At 43.9% G+C, this 14,063-nt stretch overlaps 1 protein-coding gene across 1 annotated transcript; it reads right to left on the bottom strand.

Annotated features, from left to right (window-relative positions):
• Positions 1-6: 6 nt before the first annotated feature.
• On the bottom strand, positions 7-8,441 carry ACAT2 (acetyl-CoA acetyltransferase 2). Its single transcript, XM_049801661.1, has 9 exons — positions 8,315-8,441; positions 8,098-8,232; positions 6,652-6,833; positions 5,656-5,773; positions 4,737-4,880; positions 3,548-3,670; positions 2,669-2,823; positions 855-965; positions 7-247 (listed from the first exon to the last, which is right to left on the bottom strand). The coding sequence occupies exons 1-9, from the start codon at positions 8,361-8,363 to the stop codon at positions 80-82; spliced, it is 1,185 nt and encodes a 394-aa protein (XP_049657618.1). The 5' UTR covers positions 8,364-8,441; the 3' UTR covers positions 7-79.
• Between the last annotated feature and the right edge of the window lie 5,622 nt (positions 8,442-14,063).

Genomic DNA, 14,063 nt, shown 5'->3' with positions numbered 1-14,063 from the left:
GTAAGCTCCTTGATTAGAAGTTTATTAGTAAACTGTTTCAAAGCTAGTTAACACTTGCTATTCATTCATTCATTAACATTCATCTCTCGACGCACATAGCTATTCCCATTCCTCCTCCAATACAGAGAGCAGCAACACCACGTTTTCCACCTGTTCGTTCCAGGGCGTGTAGAAGAGTAACAAGGATGCGACAACCTGAGGCGCCAAGAGGGTGGCCAAGAGCAATAGCTCCACCTTGGATATTAATCTTAAAAAAAAAAAAAAAAAAAAAGCCAATACAGAATATTGAGTTAAGAAATCATTTACCTGGCTTAGTTTGGTTTCAAGGTGAATGACTTCACTGGATATAGTCCTTGATTGTGAATAAGCCTGAAACTGCTACCCCCATTTCAAGGAGAAATTGGACATGGATGCAACAGCTGTTAGTATTTCTTCTGAAAGGGGCCCATCTTTACTCTCTGAAGATAATTCAGGTGATAATTGAGGCATGTTTAGGGAGGGGAGGGTAATGGTCACGTTTTTTGCCATCACTGGAAGGATACACTGGCAAATACACTTCCAGCAGCAAGTTAAACTGCTGAAGTTAATTACAAGTATGCTCAGTTACCTGGCTTTGCATACAAATGCGCTGTAACACAGTTGCAGGCTGTTCAGCTAGGAAAGGATGTGCCTGCCAGCAAAGCCAGGCTACAGCAGAGTAGCATACAGAAACGCCTACTGGCATTCCCATCCTTTTTTCTTATGGCAAAGCGATCGCAAGGACCCTCCTCACCTCTTTGGAATACAATCCAGATGCACAGAATAGAACAAATTACAGAAGGCAAACTAATTATAGCCTCAAACATACTTGTTACCTTTTCTGGATTTACTTTCAGTTCTTTTGCTATTGCAACAGATAGCGATGCAAAGGCTTCATTAATTTCAAACAGGTCAACTTGTTCCAAAGTCCAGCTGGCTTTGTCAATCTGAGAAAACAAAATATAGAGAGGCTTTATTACCTTTTAGGTCTTCCTCAGCACCAGAGGAAGCTTTTTGTAAAATATGGTGAAGTCACCACTTCTAACAAGTTGAAGGAAACAAATTTTTTATAGCTAGGGTTGATGACATAATTCTTGAAGACAACAGACAAGATTTCAGTGTTGGCAGAAGTCAGTACAGTGTGCTATAAAATGCTGGCTGCTCTTAAAAAATGTTGATTCATTTTACATACATAGTGGTACTACAATTGTGGGAATCAAACTGTAGGTAGCGCCCTTAATAGAACAAGCACTGTTTTCAAAAGTAGGTTTTAACAGATACAAGAGCAAGTTTTTCAGGACATAAGTCTGGTTCCATGAGATTTTTACACAGGAAATAGTGAAATGACCATTAGTGATGGGTGTCAAGTGTAGTTTGTCCAGTAGAGACAGTATGGAAACCATTCACCTTCTGGGAAAAGTCTAAGATTTACTATGTTGTTGTAACACTGAAATGCATGGCCTAGTCATTCTTTCACTGTGAAGTGCTACTATGAAATTCTGAAGAGATATACTGACAATACATGGAGGGTGTGAAGTGTTTGATAACACACAAAGTTTACATCATGAAGTAGTGTGCCCTTTTTCAAAGTACCTATAAAATTACAGGTACTGTTAAATACAGGTTGTCTGTTCTACAAGTTAAACTAAAACTATGTATTGTGTATACGTTTATAGCATTCTTGATGTAGAAGAACAGTTTGAGATGTGGTAAGATAAAGCTTCAGCATTACAGTTTTTCTCATGAAAAGCCACAGAGGTTGGGTGAGTTCAAGTTAGGCTTCTACATTGCCAGAACATTTCAGAGATGAACAAAACAAGGCCTTCACAGTATAAATAAAACTAAGAAGGAATACTAAAAGCAAATCTATCCTTATCAGCTGTACAAGAGCTCTTTTCATGCTCAATTTCATAGCTGTTTTAATATAACCAGCTGGGGTTGCCATGGGCTACGTCTGTATTAGCAAGCAGTGTGGTTGCCATAGGGGCTGCTCACGTGGGGCATTTTATTTGAGACCCTTGTCCTGTGGACTGAACACAGAGCGCATCAGTGGGTGCAATAATGGTCTGAGCACGTTAGATGTGGTTCTGGAGCGTACCTTCTTGTTTAGTTTCATCTGAAAGGAGTCCAATTCGCGTGCTCCAACCCTTTCACAGGGCAAACTAAAACACAAAAGGCACCATCACATTTGCTAAGGCAGAGGCACTCACTGACCCTTCTCTCAGTGTTGTACTATTGCAAATACAACCAGGCAGTGATCTGAAAATTAATCCGGCCAGACAGCATCAGAACCGTATCGTGGCAGGACCAAATCATCCCCAAATTAGGTTAGCATACACATCCATGAGACTTGATCTTTAGCCTCACAGATTATCTAGGTGGCCTTTCACAAATCCACCTAGTTTATGCTCTGAACTCTATTCATAGACCTATAATTTTTATTTTTTTTTTCCAATAAGCAAGCACTAGCCTGGTAGCACTAGAACCCTTAATCTTACATTTGCTCCGCTATTTTAAGACTTGTTTTCACTTAGTTTATTTTTTCTACTGAATTTTCCTTAGAATATAGAAAAAACAACTCATGGCCAGGAAATGAAAAGTAATTACAAGCAAGAGTTTTTAAATAATAGATACATAGATAATTACTTACAGCTTGCTTTATTGCTGAAATGGGCCCTACTCCCATTATGGATGGATCTATGCCTGTCTGAGCCCAAGATACAATCCGAGCCAAAGGCATAAGACCTCTCCTAGCAGCTTCTGATTTCTTCATTAGAATTACAGCTGCAGCTCCATCATTTATACCTGTGGAATGACAAACTTGTATGCATTTTTTTGGGTTTATGGCTTTTACTGTACCACCTTTTCCTGCTTGTTCACATCCTAGACAAAACAAAAATCACAAATCTTTTATTGGTTTAGGTCAGTATGGTTCAGATCAGCCAAGTCTGACCTCTGACACAACACTTAAAATGAGTAACATATCTATACTGCCATAAATGTGACATTTGTGATTTCTCTTTGGAAACCAACAGGTATAAGAATTGACGCAAATGTGAAAAAGGACCACATCAGATTCATTAGGTAGACTTTGGAAGAGGCAGCATGAGGACCAAGGAAGAAGTTTCAAAGCTGACTAAGGCAGGAGACTTAGTCCCACAGGACTAACATTTTTCAAATATGAATTGTTAAGTTTTCCTTTGTCCAGACCAGCAGTATTAGAAACCACTAGACAGCTAGTTTTAGAAACAGAGGATGTAGTTTCTATTTGTTTCAGCCTACTAAATATTGCTGCTGTTGTCCAAACACTTGTATTGCTTCATAGAAAGCAAGCAAAAGACAACTCATTGTTAAAGAATTCCTCCACCACAGTTATATTCAAGTTCTACCTACGTTGTCAAACACATTGCCATTTCCTGCAAGATATATTCAGCAGTAACCACACAGCAGCCTAACCCCTCGCAGAGACCCTGCCTTGAGCCACAAGCAGCTACTGTTTTCCATTTTGGTTTTAGCCAGAGGGACCAACCTGAAGCATTAGCTGCTGTTACTGTCCCAGTTCCATCTGTCAGGAAACAGGGCTTTAACTTTGCCATTGTTTCCAAGTTGCTCCCATGTCGAGGGTGTTCATCCGTTTTAACTTCTATAGGACCTGCAAAACAGAGCGTTATACTTGCAGGAGGGTCCAATCACACAGACACGTCTCGAACAGAAAGCCACCACAAACAACGGGCTGATTGAGAATATATGCCATATTCCTTTTAACGAAAAAGCCATCCTTGTGTTGGAGATATCTTCTGACTCAGTGCAGTTTAACCAATTGCTCTAACCCTCCAGCTGCTTCTAGCAGGACAGCCAGCTCTGGGTTTTCTGAGACTAACAACTAAAACAATGTCTAGTTGTACAAAAGCAGATCTTATTCTTGCTGTTCCTAAGCCAGTAGCTTCTCTTCCAAGCAGAAGGCTATCTCCCAAATGATACTTGTAGGAATCTTGTTGCAAAGAGTAGTCAAATGTCATTAATTATTATTATCTAAACTGGTACCAGGAAAGCCCTTCATTTGTTTGTAACCAGCCTAATGCCAGAGCTTTTCCCACGGGGTCTATTCAATGTAAATGTTGAACAACTGATTCTTGATTTCTGTTTGGAAAATTCAGTTTTTGCATCCAAGGAGCACAAGGAGCTGGGGGAACTCCCCTGCTCTAGAAACAGACCTTTGGCTCAAGCACCATAATAGGTCTGTTTATATCCCTAACAGACCTAAAGAGAAGCATACCCAATATATGTAACTTGACCTAGTTAATTAACTAGTAACCCTAATTATTGTCTCTGCGTATTTTACTAGGTGGCAAGGTTTGCCAGATCAACGTGACTGTTTTAAGTTTGGTGCAGCAGGACTCTAACGAAATGAAAAATACTGATTTTTGTACCTCGTCCAAGCCTAGGTTAAGTCAGTAGTTTGCCTGGATAGTAATTACATCTCCAATAAAACATAGTAGTAGTATTTGCAGAGAGCTACATTTAGATATTCCACATTTGCATTCCTTCTCTCTTATCTAAAAAATAACCACTGAAAGGTGAAAAAGAGAGCAAAAGGTTACACACTTACAGAACAGCTTACAGAAAAGGCTGTGTAAGTGGGAAACCATCCACTGCTTATAGGAGACATAGTAGAAAACAGATTTTTTTCTGTAAAATTATTATCCATTCGCACCTACCTTTTTTAGAAGGTACAAGAACAGGAACAATTTCTTTTGTAAAATAGCCAGCTTTCTGTGCTGCCTCTGCCCTGTTTTGTGACTGTACAGCAAATTGGTCTTGTTCCCCTCTGCTGACTTGCCACTGATTGGCCACATTTTCGGCTGAAATAGGAACAAAATGCAAATTGCCATCAGGAAATGCTAAAATTTTAAGTTGTAAAATTGTAAGCAAAAAGGTAGTCATTAATGTTTGCTGTAGCAAGCAGCCAAGCTTGTTGAACAGTTTTCATTCTGATTTCCTCATTTTGTTTGCTCATGATTCTCTACTGTATTTTCTTTGGAAGGTGAAAACTTCTGTGTGGGATCTCCTCCCACCCGGATGGTATCTCAAGTTAAATACAAAGGCAAACAAGCTTTTCTAGTTTATTGCTTCTCTGGACTACTATGCTCAGGTCTCTCTACAGCTACTTCAGAGGAGGGAATGGTTTGGAAGTTATTCTGTTTCATAAGCAGGGGCTGAAAAAGCAGTTGGCTGACTATCCCATCCAGGATGCAATAATCTGAAGTTGCAGAACCACGTGTATCCACAGTACACTTTACGCAATTCCTGCCAACTGTAAATCTGTGCTGCTGAATGCTTCAGTTACATACAGGGATTATTTTGCTTATTTTTGCTGAAATTAAATAAATTTCTCAGATGCAAAAGAGATGCATCGACATTAGCTCAGGCAGAAAAAAAACCCAGTAGCTTTACAAACAAAGCAGAAAATGCCTTCAATGCTTTTCAGTATTAGGGATTTCTTTCTTTTTCATTACTACAACTTAAGGGCAGCTTGAAACACCTTATTTGAAACTTCAGATTTCTGAAATTTCCTGTCAGTGAATTCTTCCCCCCTTCCCAGTTAACCATTTCATTTTCTGGACTGTCACCACTTACCTGTTATACCCATATGATACTGATAAAATGCATCTGTAAGGCCATCAAGGATTACAGTGTCCTGCAAGGAAGCCTCTCCCATTTTCACCCCAGCTCGCATGTGAATCACATGAGGTGCCTGCAAGAAGGTATTGTGAAAGGAGTTAGATGTTTTATATCTCCAGTGCACAATACAGCCAGAGAGCTGAAGAGACAGACCCCTGTCATGCGGCTGCAGGTAGCAACCCCAAATCCCAGCAGTCTCCGTGGCTGCCCACTCCGTCTCTCCCTCCGGAGTCTGCCAGCTAGTGTGGTCTCTTTGGCCTGTGCATTTCCCCGGCAGCAGATCACCAGGCAGCAAGTGTTTTCTTTCCACAGATCGAATCAATCATCCCTGGGGCCATATGGCCGTGGGTTCCCCATCCTACCAGTCACCTCTAGGTGGTTCCCAATTGCACTGCACTGCCAGCCAACACCAACATCATTCTCAGCGCAGGCAGCAAGCGAGCCCTGGCAGAAGAGGCCACTCACTTGTAAGGCATCAGATCACCAGCCCAGCGCTATTCCTCGGTACAACCTTGGGCTGAAAACCTTGAAATGAAAGCCCTATGCTTCCTTTCACAAATTGCTTGGTGAACAACAGCATTTCCACTTATTCCTTCTTTGGGCTTCTTGCAATGCAAAAAAACTGTCTATTGCCAGCTGTCACAAGCAAATCATCCACCACAACAGGGCTAGATGGAAATTAAAATGGAATTTTAAATGCCATGTGTGGTGTGTGTTTGCATGGCGCCTTTTCAGTAGCTAGAGATCAGGCCTTTTTTAAAAAAAAAAAAAAAGAAGCAAGCTACTGAAGTCAATTGTTGCACATGTAAATTCATTCCCAAGTACAGAAACTAAAGCTACTCTTTCAATCTGCCTCCAGAGAGTTAGCCTAGAAATACAGGGTTTCAACACAACTTAATGCTGTTTGCTCCCAGCAAGTCAGCGCAATGCAGGTGCAATCGTTTGCTTTACCTTGCTCATACTTTCCATGCCTCCTGCGACCACGATGCTGGAGTCTCCTGTCAGTATGGACTGAGCAGCCAGACATACTGCTTTCAAGCCTGACCCGCAGATCATCTGGCAGCTCCAGGCAGGCACAGAGTAAGGGATTCCCGCAGCAACACTCGCTTGCCGGGCAGGGTTCTGGCCAGCACCTGCAGGAACAGGCAGCATTTTTCCTTTGTCTGTTCTTAACAAAACAAATGTCAGCCTTGTCACTTTTCACAACAGGTACCCGACTCCACCAAAAGTTAGCGCTCGCTCCTATTTTCGGTTGGTAGAGAAGTTGGTGAGAAAAGTTCCCAGCAGTAGTCTGTAAACAGGAGCTCAGTTACCTCACTCACGTATATTGTTGATCAATAAAATACCTGCAAGGTCAGGGACTTGCTACTGATAGTTTCATATCTGCAATGCTGCTTTTGATGGCAGGTCAGATGAAACACCAACTTCAAATTAGCACTAGCCTGTTGTATAAAATGAGAACTCATTTAAATTGCTACTTGCTGAAAGGTTTCTCTGACCTTCCATACATCACCAGCAGACAACTTTCCCTAAGAGTTCCTACGGAAACCAAAGGCACAATTATGCAAATACAGTCCCCAAAGCTTCCATTCTTTGTTGTAATACTGATGGGAGAGAATAGGAGTGCTATATTCAAAGAAAACATTCTTCATCTGCATCTCCCCAGGCCAAAGTGATGCCAGCTCTTTGTATGCAAAGAAACAGATAAGGAGAGCACATCATTCAGCGAGCTAAAAATATCTGGATCAGCTTTAAGTAAGACAAAAGTATTTATTTCCTTTATTTTCTTCCACCATCTTTAAAAATACAAACCTGCCCTATGACTCTACTGATTAAACATTACCCTGGCAAAAGCAGGGGACCGTTCAAAACAAACAATTCCCTATCAGCCGCATTTCCTTTAAATCCAAACATTTGTCTCGGAGCAAGTGGCATCACAGATCTGGCAGGTCGGTCTTGCGGATAAACACAAGTGCAGGGCCTCGCACCTCAGCGTTATCGCTGCTTAGGATGTTAAATTTAGGAGAGGAGAGGAGATGACCAACGCGAAAGAAGCGATGCTGTAACACAGAGAAGAAACCGACTTTCACGCGTAGACTGTCAGGCTGCTTTGGGGATCTAACCCCCCGCCCCGATCTCTCCCCCCGCCCCATCCTTCCCAGAAGCCCAGCAGCGGCTCTGGTCACCGGGCGCGCCCGGAGAGGCGGCCGAGCCGCCGCCGCTCAAGCCCTTTGTGAACGACGAACCGCGCCCTCAGCGGCCGGCGATCGCCCCCTGAGCCACCGCCACCGGCTCTTCCCGCGGGGCAGCTGAGGAGGGACGTGGCCGTGCAGAGCGAGAGCCCAGCCCGCGCCCCCCGCCCGCGGGAAGGGGGGATGCCCGCCGCCGCCCCCCTACCTGCCGTGAGGACCTGCCCCAGGATCACCTCCGACACCTCCTCGGGGGCCAGCCCGGCCCGCCGCAGCACCTCACGGATGGCGGCGGCCCCCAGCTCGTGCGCCGGCAGCGCCGACAGGCCGCCGTTGAAGGAGCCTGGGCGGACACAGAGGGAGAGAGCTCAGCACCGGCCCCGGGCGGCAACACCCGCCCGGCCCGGCCCGGCCCGGCCCCTCACCGACGGCCGTCCTGGCGGCGGAGACGAAGACGACGGGGTCCGCGCTCATGGCGGCAGCGGTGGCGGGCGCGGAGCCGGCGCTGAGGAGCGGGAGCGGCAGCGGCGGCCGCGGCCGGAGCCTGAGGGAGAGCGGAGCCGGCGCCGGGGCCGCCCCTCGCGTGTTGCCGGTCCCGCCCCCTCGCCCGCCGCCGGGCGGGACGGGCCGCTGCCGGCAGCGGGGGCGGGCGGAGGGCTGCGGGGCGAGAGGGGCGGCCGCGGCCGGGGCTGCTGGGCTGCTGGGCCCGGTCCCCGGCCCGCCGGGGCCCCCGGGGTCTGTTCAGCGCCTTCTGCCAACTCCCGCTCGTACTCCCTTTAGCTTTTCTTACAAAAGAAAAAGCGCAGCTCGAACGCTCCGTTATCAGGCGGCGGCTTTAAGGGCCCTTTGTTCATTGCGCGGCGGCGTTTCGGTGGGTGTACGGGAGCAGAAGAAAACCCCACAGAATGATTTAAATCAAACTATACAAAATTGCCTATCGCTGATCTGCTCGGCAACCGTTACTGACGCCCAGAGACTACCAACACCCAACGTGGACTTTTTTTTTTTTTTAATTTAACAGAAGCCTAACATATATATATATATATCTCATTTTTAGCATAGGCGGTGGCGTGCCGTCGGCCCAAGAGCCGTTCCCGTCTGACCCGCACAAAGAGGCAAGGAGGGGGCTGCTCCAGGGCCGGAGGGGTACGCTGGGAGGGGGAAGGAAAGGCAGCATGGCCGAGGCGGAGCTGCCAGGGAGGCAGCGGCTGGGCGGGGAGGAGGCGGCAGCAGCCATGGCCGCGATGCGTAGCAGGGGGGGCAGGCAGAGGTGTTTCTCTGTGGGGAAGTGCTGCTGGGATGCCTAGAGGTGTGGGGTGGGGAGCAACAATGTTAAGGTATTTGGAGGAAGAAGGGACAGAGTAAAGGGAGGAACCAAGAGCGCAAGTCAAAGAAAGTAACAGCAGAGGAAAAAAAAAGGATTGATGGGGCGAAATCACTCTATCTCACAGACTAGATCTTCAGTCCCTACTCCTTCCTGTGGCGAGTCCTGTGCTAACTTGTCTGCAGAACAGCTACTCAGCCTAACAAACAGAAGCGCCAGCCAAAGCATCACATTGAAGTTGCAACTGGAGGCCAAAAAGATGGTTAGAAAACGTGCTGTCACTCCTACCTTAGCTAGAGTATCAACAAAGTTGGGAGATACGTTTTTTATCCGTGCAGTAAAATTTAGTAGCATTTCTTTTGGGGCGTGGAAGGACAAATTAAGTCCTAGAAAAGCACATAGGACATGATGACAAACGCTGACAAACTTAAATGACTGTTAATGCACCGATACACCAGTGATTACATTTTCCATGTTGGCTAATCTGAACTTAGTGGTATTAAATCTGCATGCATAAAATGTATCTGAACCCTCTGTGGGGAAACACTGAGCAAGAGGAGCTATACAATACCCAGGTTGGATTCCTCTGGCTCCTGTCAGTCACTATTCTTGCTTTACACCGCAAAAAGCTACAGCATTACTAGATAGGAGAAAAACCCACTTCAGCTATGGAAAGCAAGATTCTTCACCTAGATTTCGCTGATAACTGTTAAACCACGCTAGTCAGAGTAACTCCAGCACTCGGAATAGGTTTCTCCTTTTAGATATTTCAGTCTGACTGAAGGATAAGGCCAAAGGAGGGAACCATGTACCGCAAGATTTCTTCAGTTACTTTGGGGTTTCCAGCTTTTAGCAAGAGAAGAATCCCCTCAGGTATCTTCAGGAAAGGGAACCTCTGGAAAAATCCCATGGGCAGCCAAATGCTTGGGTGGACTGATCTACCAGTCTCCTAAGGATGCATTAATTGGCAACAAGCATGCACTATAGCTTTTCTTTAATGAATCTGTGCGCGCAGGGCAGCTGATAACACTAACAGAAACCTCAGATTAAGTCTGGATGGGAAAAACATGGTTGGTGTCTTTTCAAAAGACTCATCAGTAAGTAATTAGTAGGTCTACCATACAAGCAAAACTCAGGAATATATGATTTTAAGAAATACAGAGTGATTGTTTTAGAAAAATACTGTACAGTTCCTGAGCAACCTGATATGACTGAATGTAGTCCCTGCACTTTTTTCAAAATTCAGTAGAGAATGAATAATATAGATGTATGAGGGCAGCAGCAAGTAACCTAGTTTATCAACTGTACCATATACCAATACGTCATTCTTAATGTAATATTTGACCGATTACAACTTAAGGTCATCAATGCAAATACAGAATCAATAATGCAAGATGAGCTCAGATGAACACTAAATGGTAGCAGGTGTGCAAAGTCCAAAAATGACACTTCACCTGAAGTAAGGCTGATAGACCAGATGCCCTTCTATTTAAAACTTCACAAATATCACCATAAATACTGAATAGAACATAAAGTGAGGCTTCAGCCCCTTCCCTCCCCACACTTCACCTTTAATCCACTAACAGACGGAAAGAGTGTGAATGTGAAGCAGCCCTAGGGACTTCAGGCCAGGTCACCCCAACGAGACAACCTGCTGCACCTTTGCTCTCAACCGCAAACAGCGAGACTGTTTTGCAACCCAACACGAGTGACGGACCAGGCTGCAATGCTGGGCCACCCTGAACAACAGAGATGAATGAGTTTTATCTTGGTATCTTTATCAGACTTGCAGTATCCTATTTAACTCTGCTTGGACGGTGTCCAGGATTGAGATCCAAATGGATAAAAGGGACATGTAAAGGAACAGAATAACGTAGCAATTGCACAAAGGCAAATAATTATGAAACATGTATGGTACAGATCAAAGTCATTTAAATGTAGAAAAAAACTCTATTGAATGTGACTAGGCAGCTGTGCTTTTAAATTCAGTGTAGTCAATGAGCAGCATAATACTCAACAGCAAACTACTGCCCTGTGCTGGTACATTTTACCACTTCTTGGAAACCTAAGCTCTGGGAAATTAAGTAAGTCAGTAAAAATTAGGACGTCAATTCAGAACAGACAGCTTACTTGCTATCAGTAAAAGGCTAAGGCTATGTTGCGCAAAGTTTATTTATTACCCTTCTATGAACACAATGAAATGGACTCATGCCTTATGTGAAATACTCAAAGTGCAAAGATTCTGGCATTTTCATTTGGTAATGGTGGCTCAGCTTTATTAGAAATAGGCTAAAATTTAGAGCGCTTGAGTGTTTACTAATTTAGTCTTCTACAAAAAATGTTTTCTAAATTTAACCTTTACAGAGATCAGTGTTGTTACCAAAATGTTACTAATACTGAATAGAGTATCCTGTTTTTCCTTGTTTCTCTTGTGTTTTTTATTCTTTGCCAGCAGCATGGAGCACACCTGACTACTTTTGCAGCAGTGTGCGTAAAACCCAGCATCTTCAAAGAGAGGAGTCAAACCTTGTCACAGCAATTATGTAAGACATCTCATAATCCTTGATACTTTGGGGGTCCATAGTTCTCATCTGAAAGCATTTAAGAGGCATTCACCCTTTAGATACAGGTTTTCTGTGCTTTGTCTGTATTTGGGATTATTTTTATTCCTGATGGGGAATAGGAATTGTTCTTTGATTGGTCTAAGCAAAAAGCCAGCTTTTTGCTCTTTGACAAAGGGACCGCAAAGTCACCCTTTCTTTCTCTCCTTAAATTAAATCAGCTGCCAAAACAAGTAAGCTCTACAACAAGCATAATTTCCTGAAAACCAGAGCCTCTTTCAAGTGGAAAAGATCTGAGGAAGCCTTTCCCTTTCTCCACATACTGTGACATTGTGTCAGGATATATAGAGCACTCAGGCTTGCTGAGCACCTTTAGTACATTAAGGCCCTTTCTCAGGTCTAGAAAGAAAATTCTTTTTCCAGGTTTTCTTACCAGTGGACTGACACTTGTCTATGGGTAGGTTCAGCACGTAAAGTATGTCTCAAAGAACAGTTTTCCCAGCGGTGATGAGATTTACATTTTCTAAAACTCCTCAGCCTCAAACTTCAACCTGACTGATTGGGTCCTTGGAAATCAAGTTCCTGATAGGCAAAAATGTTCTTGGCCGTGTTAAGAGCAATCTGTGTTTTCCTTGAATCTATTTTTGTCAGGGAAAGCTTGTAATCTAATCAGTGTTCAATAAAAAATGCTGGTTTCCCCCTCAGACTGAAAAACCCTTGCATTATTAAAACCATCATGGCCTTTCTGTGGCTTAAAAAAAGGTAAATACCTGCATTTATATCTGTAGCAACTATATGCACTCCTGTACTTCAAAAGCAAGCTTGCAGTATTTATCAAGCAACCCAAAACTGAATTTAACTTGAGTCACCATTTGCCTGTAATTGTATCTTGATTGATTATCAATCAGGGGATGTCTTCAGGAGAGGCTTGCGAGTTCACTCACCGGTGTGGTCAGTGCCTAACAGAAACAAACTTTCCGACCATGGTGTTGCACACACCAATTCACAGCTGTGCAGTAGCATCACAAGTGCTGCCATCTTGGAGACAAGAGTTGCAAATCCAATTGGCTCTGTGGAGCTGTACATAATCATACTGTTGATGGTATATGCTTTCATAGAATCATATAATATGTAAAATTGTAAAAAATTACTGGTAGTTAAAAGAGAAGCCCTTATAAGAGCTTTCTGAAGGAGTTTAGTAACTTCTTGCTTTAAAAATGGAAGAAAAATATGTGATAATTCCACTAAGACCCTTAAAAACATCTTATCAGGGGGTATAAAGAAAGCATTAAGCCTGCAGCCTAGTATTCAGGAAGCTTCTGTACGAGAGGGAGAGTTCATGGATGTCAAATGTGGGCTTTTTGCTGCCCATATCTTTACCTCGTAGTTACCTGGAAGACTTCTCTGTATCACTTTCTTCACAGTGCAGCAATCCATACATTTTACCTTTCCCCCACACCTGTAAGGTACAGCAGCCTTTTCTAGTGCTTCCCCAAGAGCTCATTCTCTGCTCCAGCAGCAGATGTACTGTGGTTTTGCCTTCCTCCATCTCATGTCCTTACAAGTCAAGTCTTTACAAAGGAGCTGATTAGCCTTTCTTTAGTTCCTGCAACCTGGAATTGAGCAGGTAAGAACAATTACAAGCCTTCCAATTAATGGATAATTAAGAACTGTTTAATAGAACAGAAAAGAAGAAACTAATAATGATAATGATAACACCAATAAAATGACAGCAGTAATAATAAAAGGATTGGAATATACAAATGATGCACAGTGCAATTGCTCACCACCTGCTAGATCGAGGCCCAGTTAATCCCCAAGCGGTGATCTCCCCCTCCACCCCCGCCCCGTTCCTATACTAGATGTGACATCACATGGTATGGAATACCCCGTTGGCCAGTTTGGGTCAGTTGCCCTGGCTGTGTGCCTCCAGCCTTCTTGCTGGCTGGGCACCAGAAGCTGAAAAATCCTTGACTTTAGACTAAACATTACTTAGCAACAACTGAAAACATCAGTATTATCAACATTCTTCTCATACTGAACTCAAAACACAGCACTGCACCAGCTACCAGGAAGACAATTAACTCTATCCCAGCTGAAACCAGGACAGTTTGCTTTTTTACTGGTGCTTGGACAGATTGCTACATGTCCTCTCATCTGAGGACAAACGATGCTGTTGGGGGTTATGCTAGCACCTATAATTTGAAAAGCAAATTTACTCCTGTTATCATGCTGTAAACACAAACCAATGCAGGTGTCAACACATTTATTCCAGTAGCACCAAAAAGT

Source organism: Accipiter gentilis, chromosome 5 (assembly GCF_929443795.1).
Source record: "Accipiter gentilis chromosome 5, bAccGen1.1, whole genome shotgun sequence".
Classification (NCBI taxonomy): Eukaryota; Metazoa; Chordata; class Aves; order Accipitriformes; family Accipitridae; genus Astur; species Astur gentilis.
This window is presented reverse-complemented; position numbering and strand designations above follow the sequence as displayed.

Coding starts and splice junctions, on each gene's coding strand:
- ACAT2 (XM_049801661.1), bottom strand. CDS start 8,363: ATGAGCGCGGACCCCGTCGTCTTCGTCTCCGCCGCCAGGACGGCCGTC. Junction 3,671..4,736: donor TCTTGTACCTTCTAAAAAAG/GTAGGTGCGAAT, acceptor TCTGTTTTGCAG/GTCCTATAGAAGTTAAAACG. Junction 2,824..3,547: donor AACAGCAGCTAATGCTTCAG/GTTGGTCCCTCT, acceptor GTCATTCCACAG/GTATAAATGATGGAGCTGCA.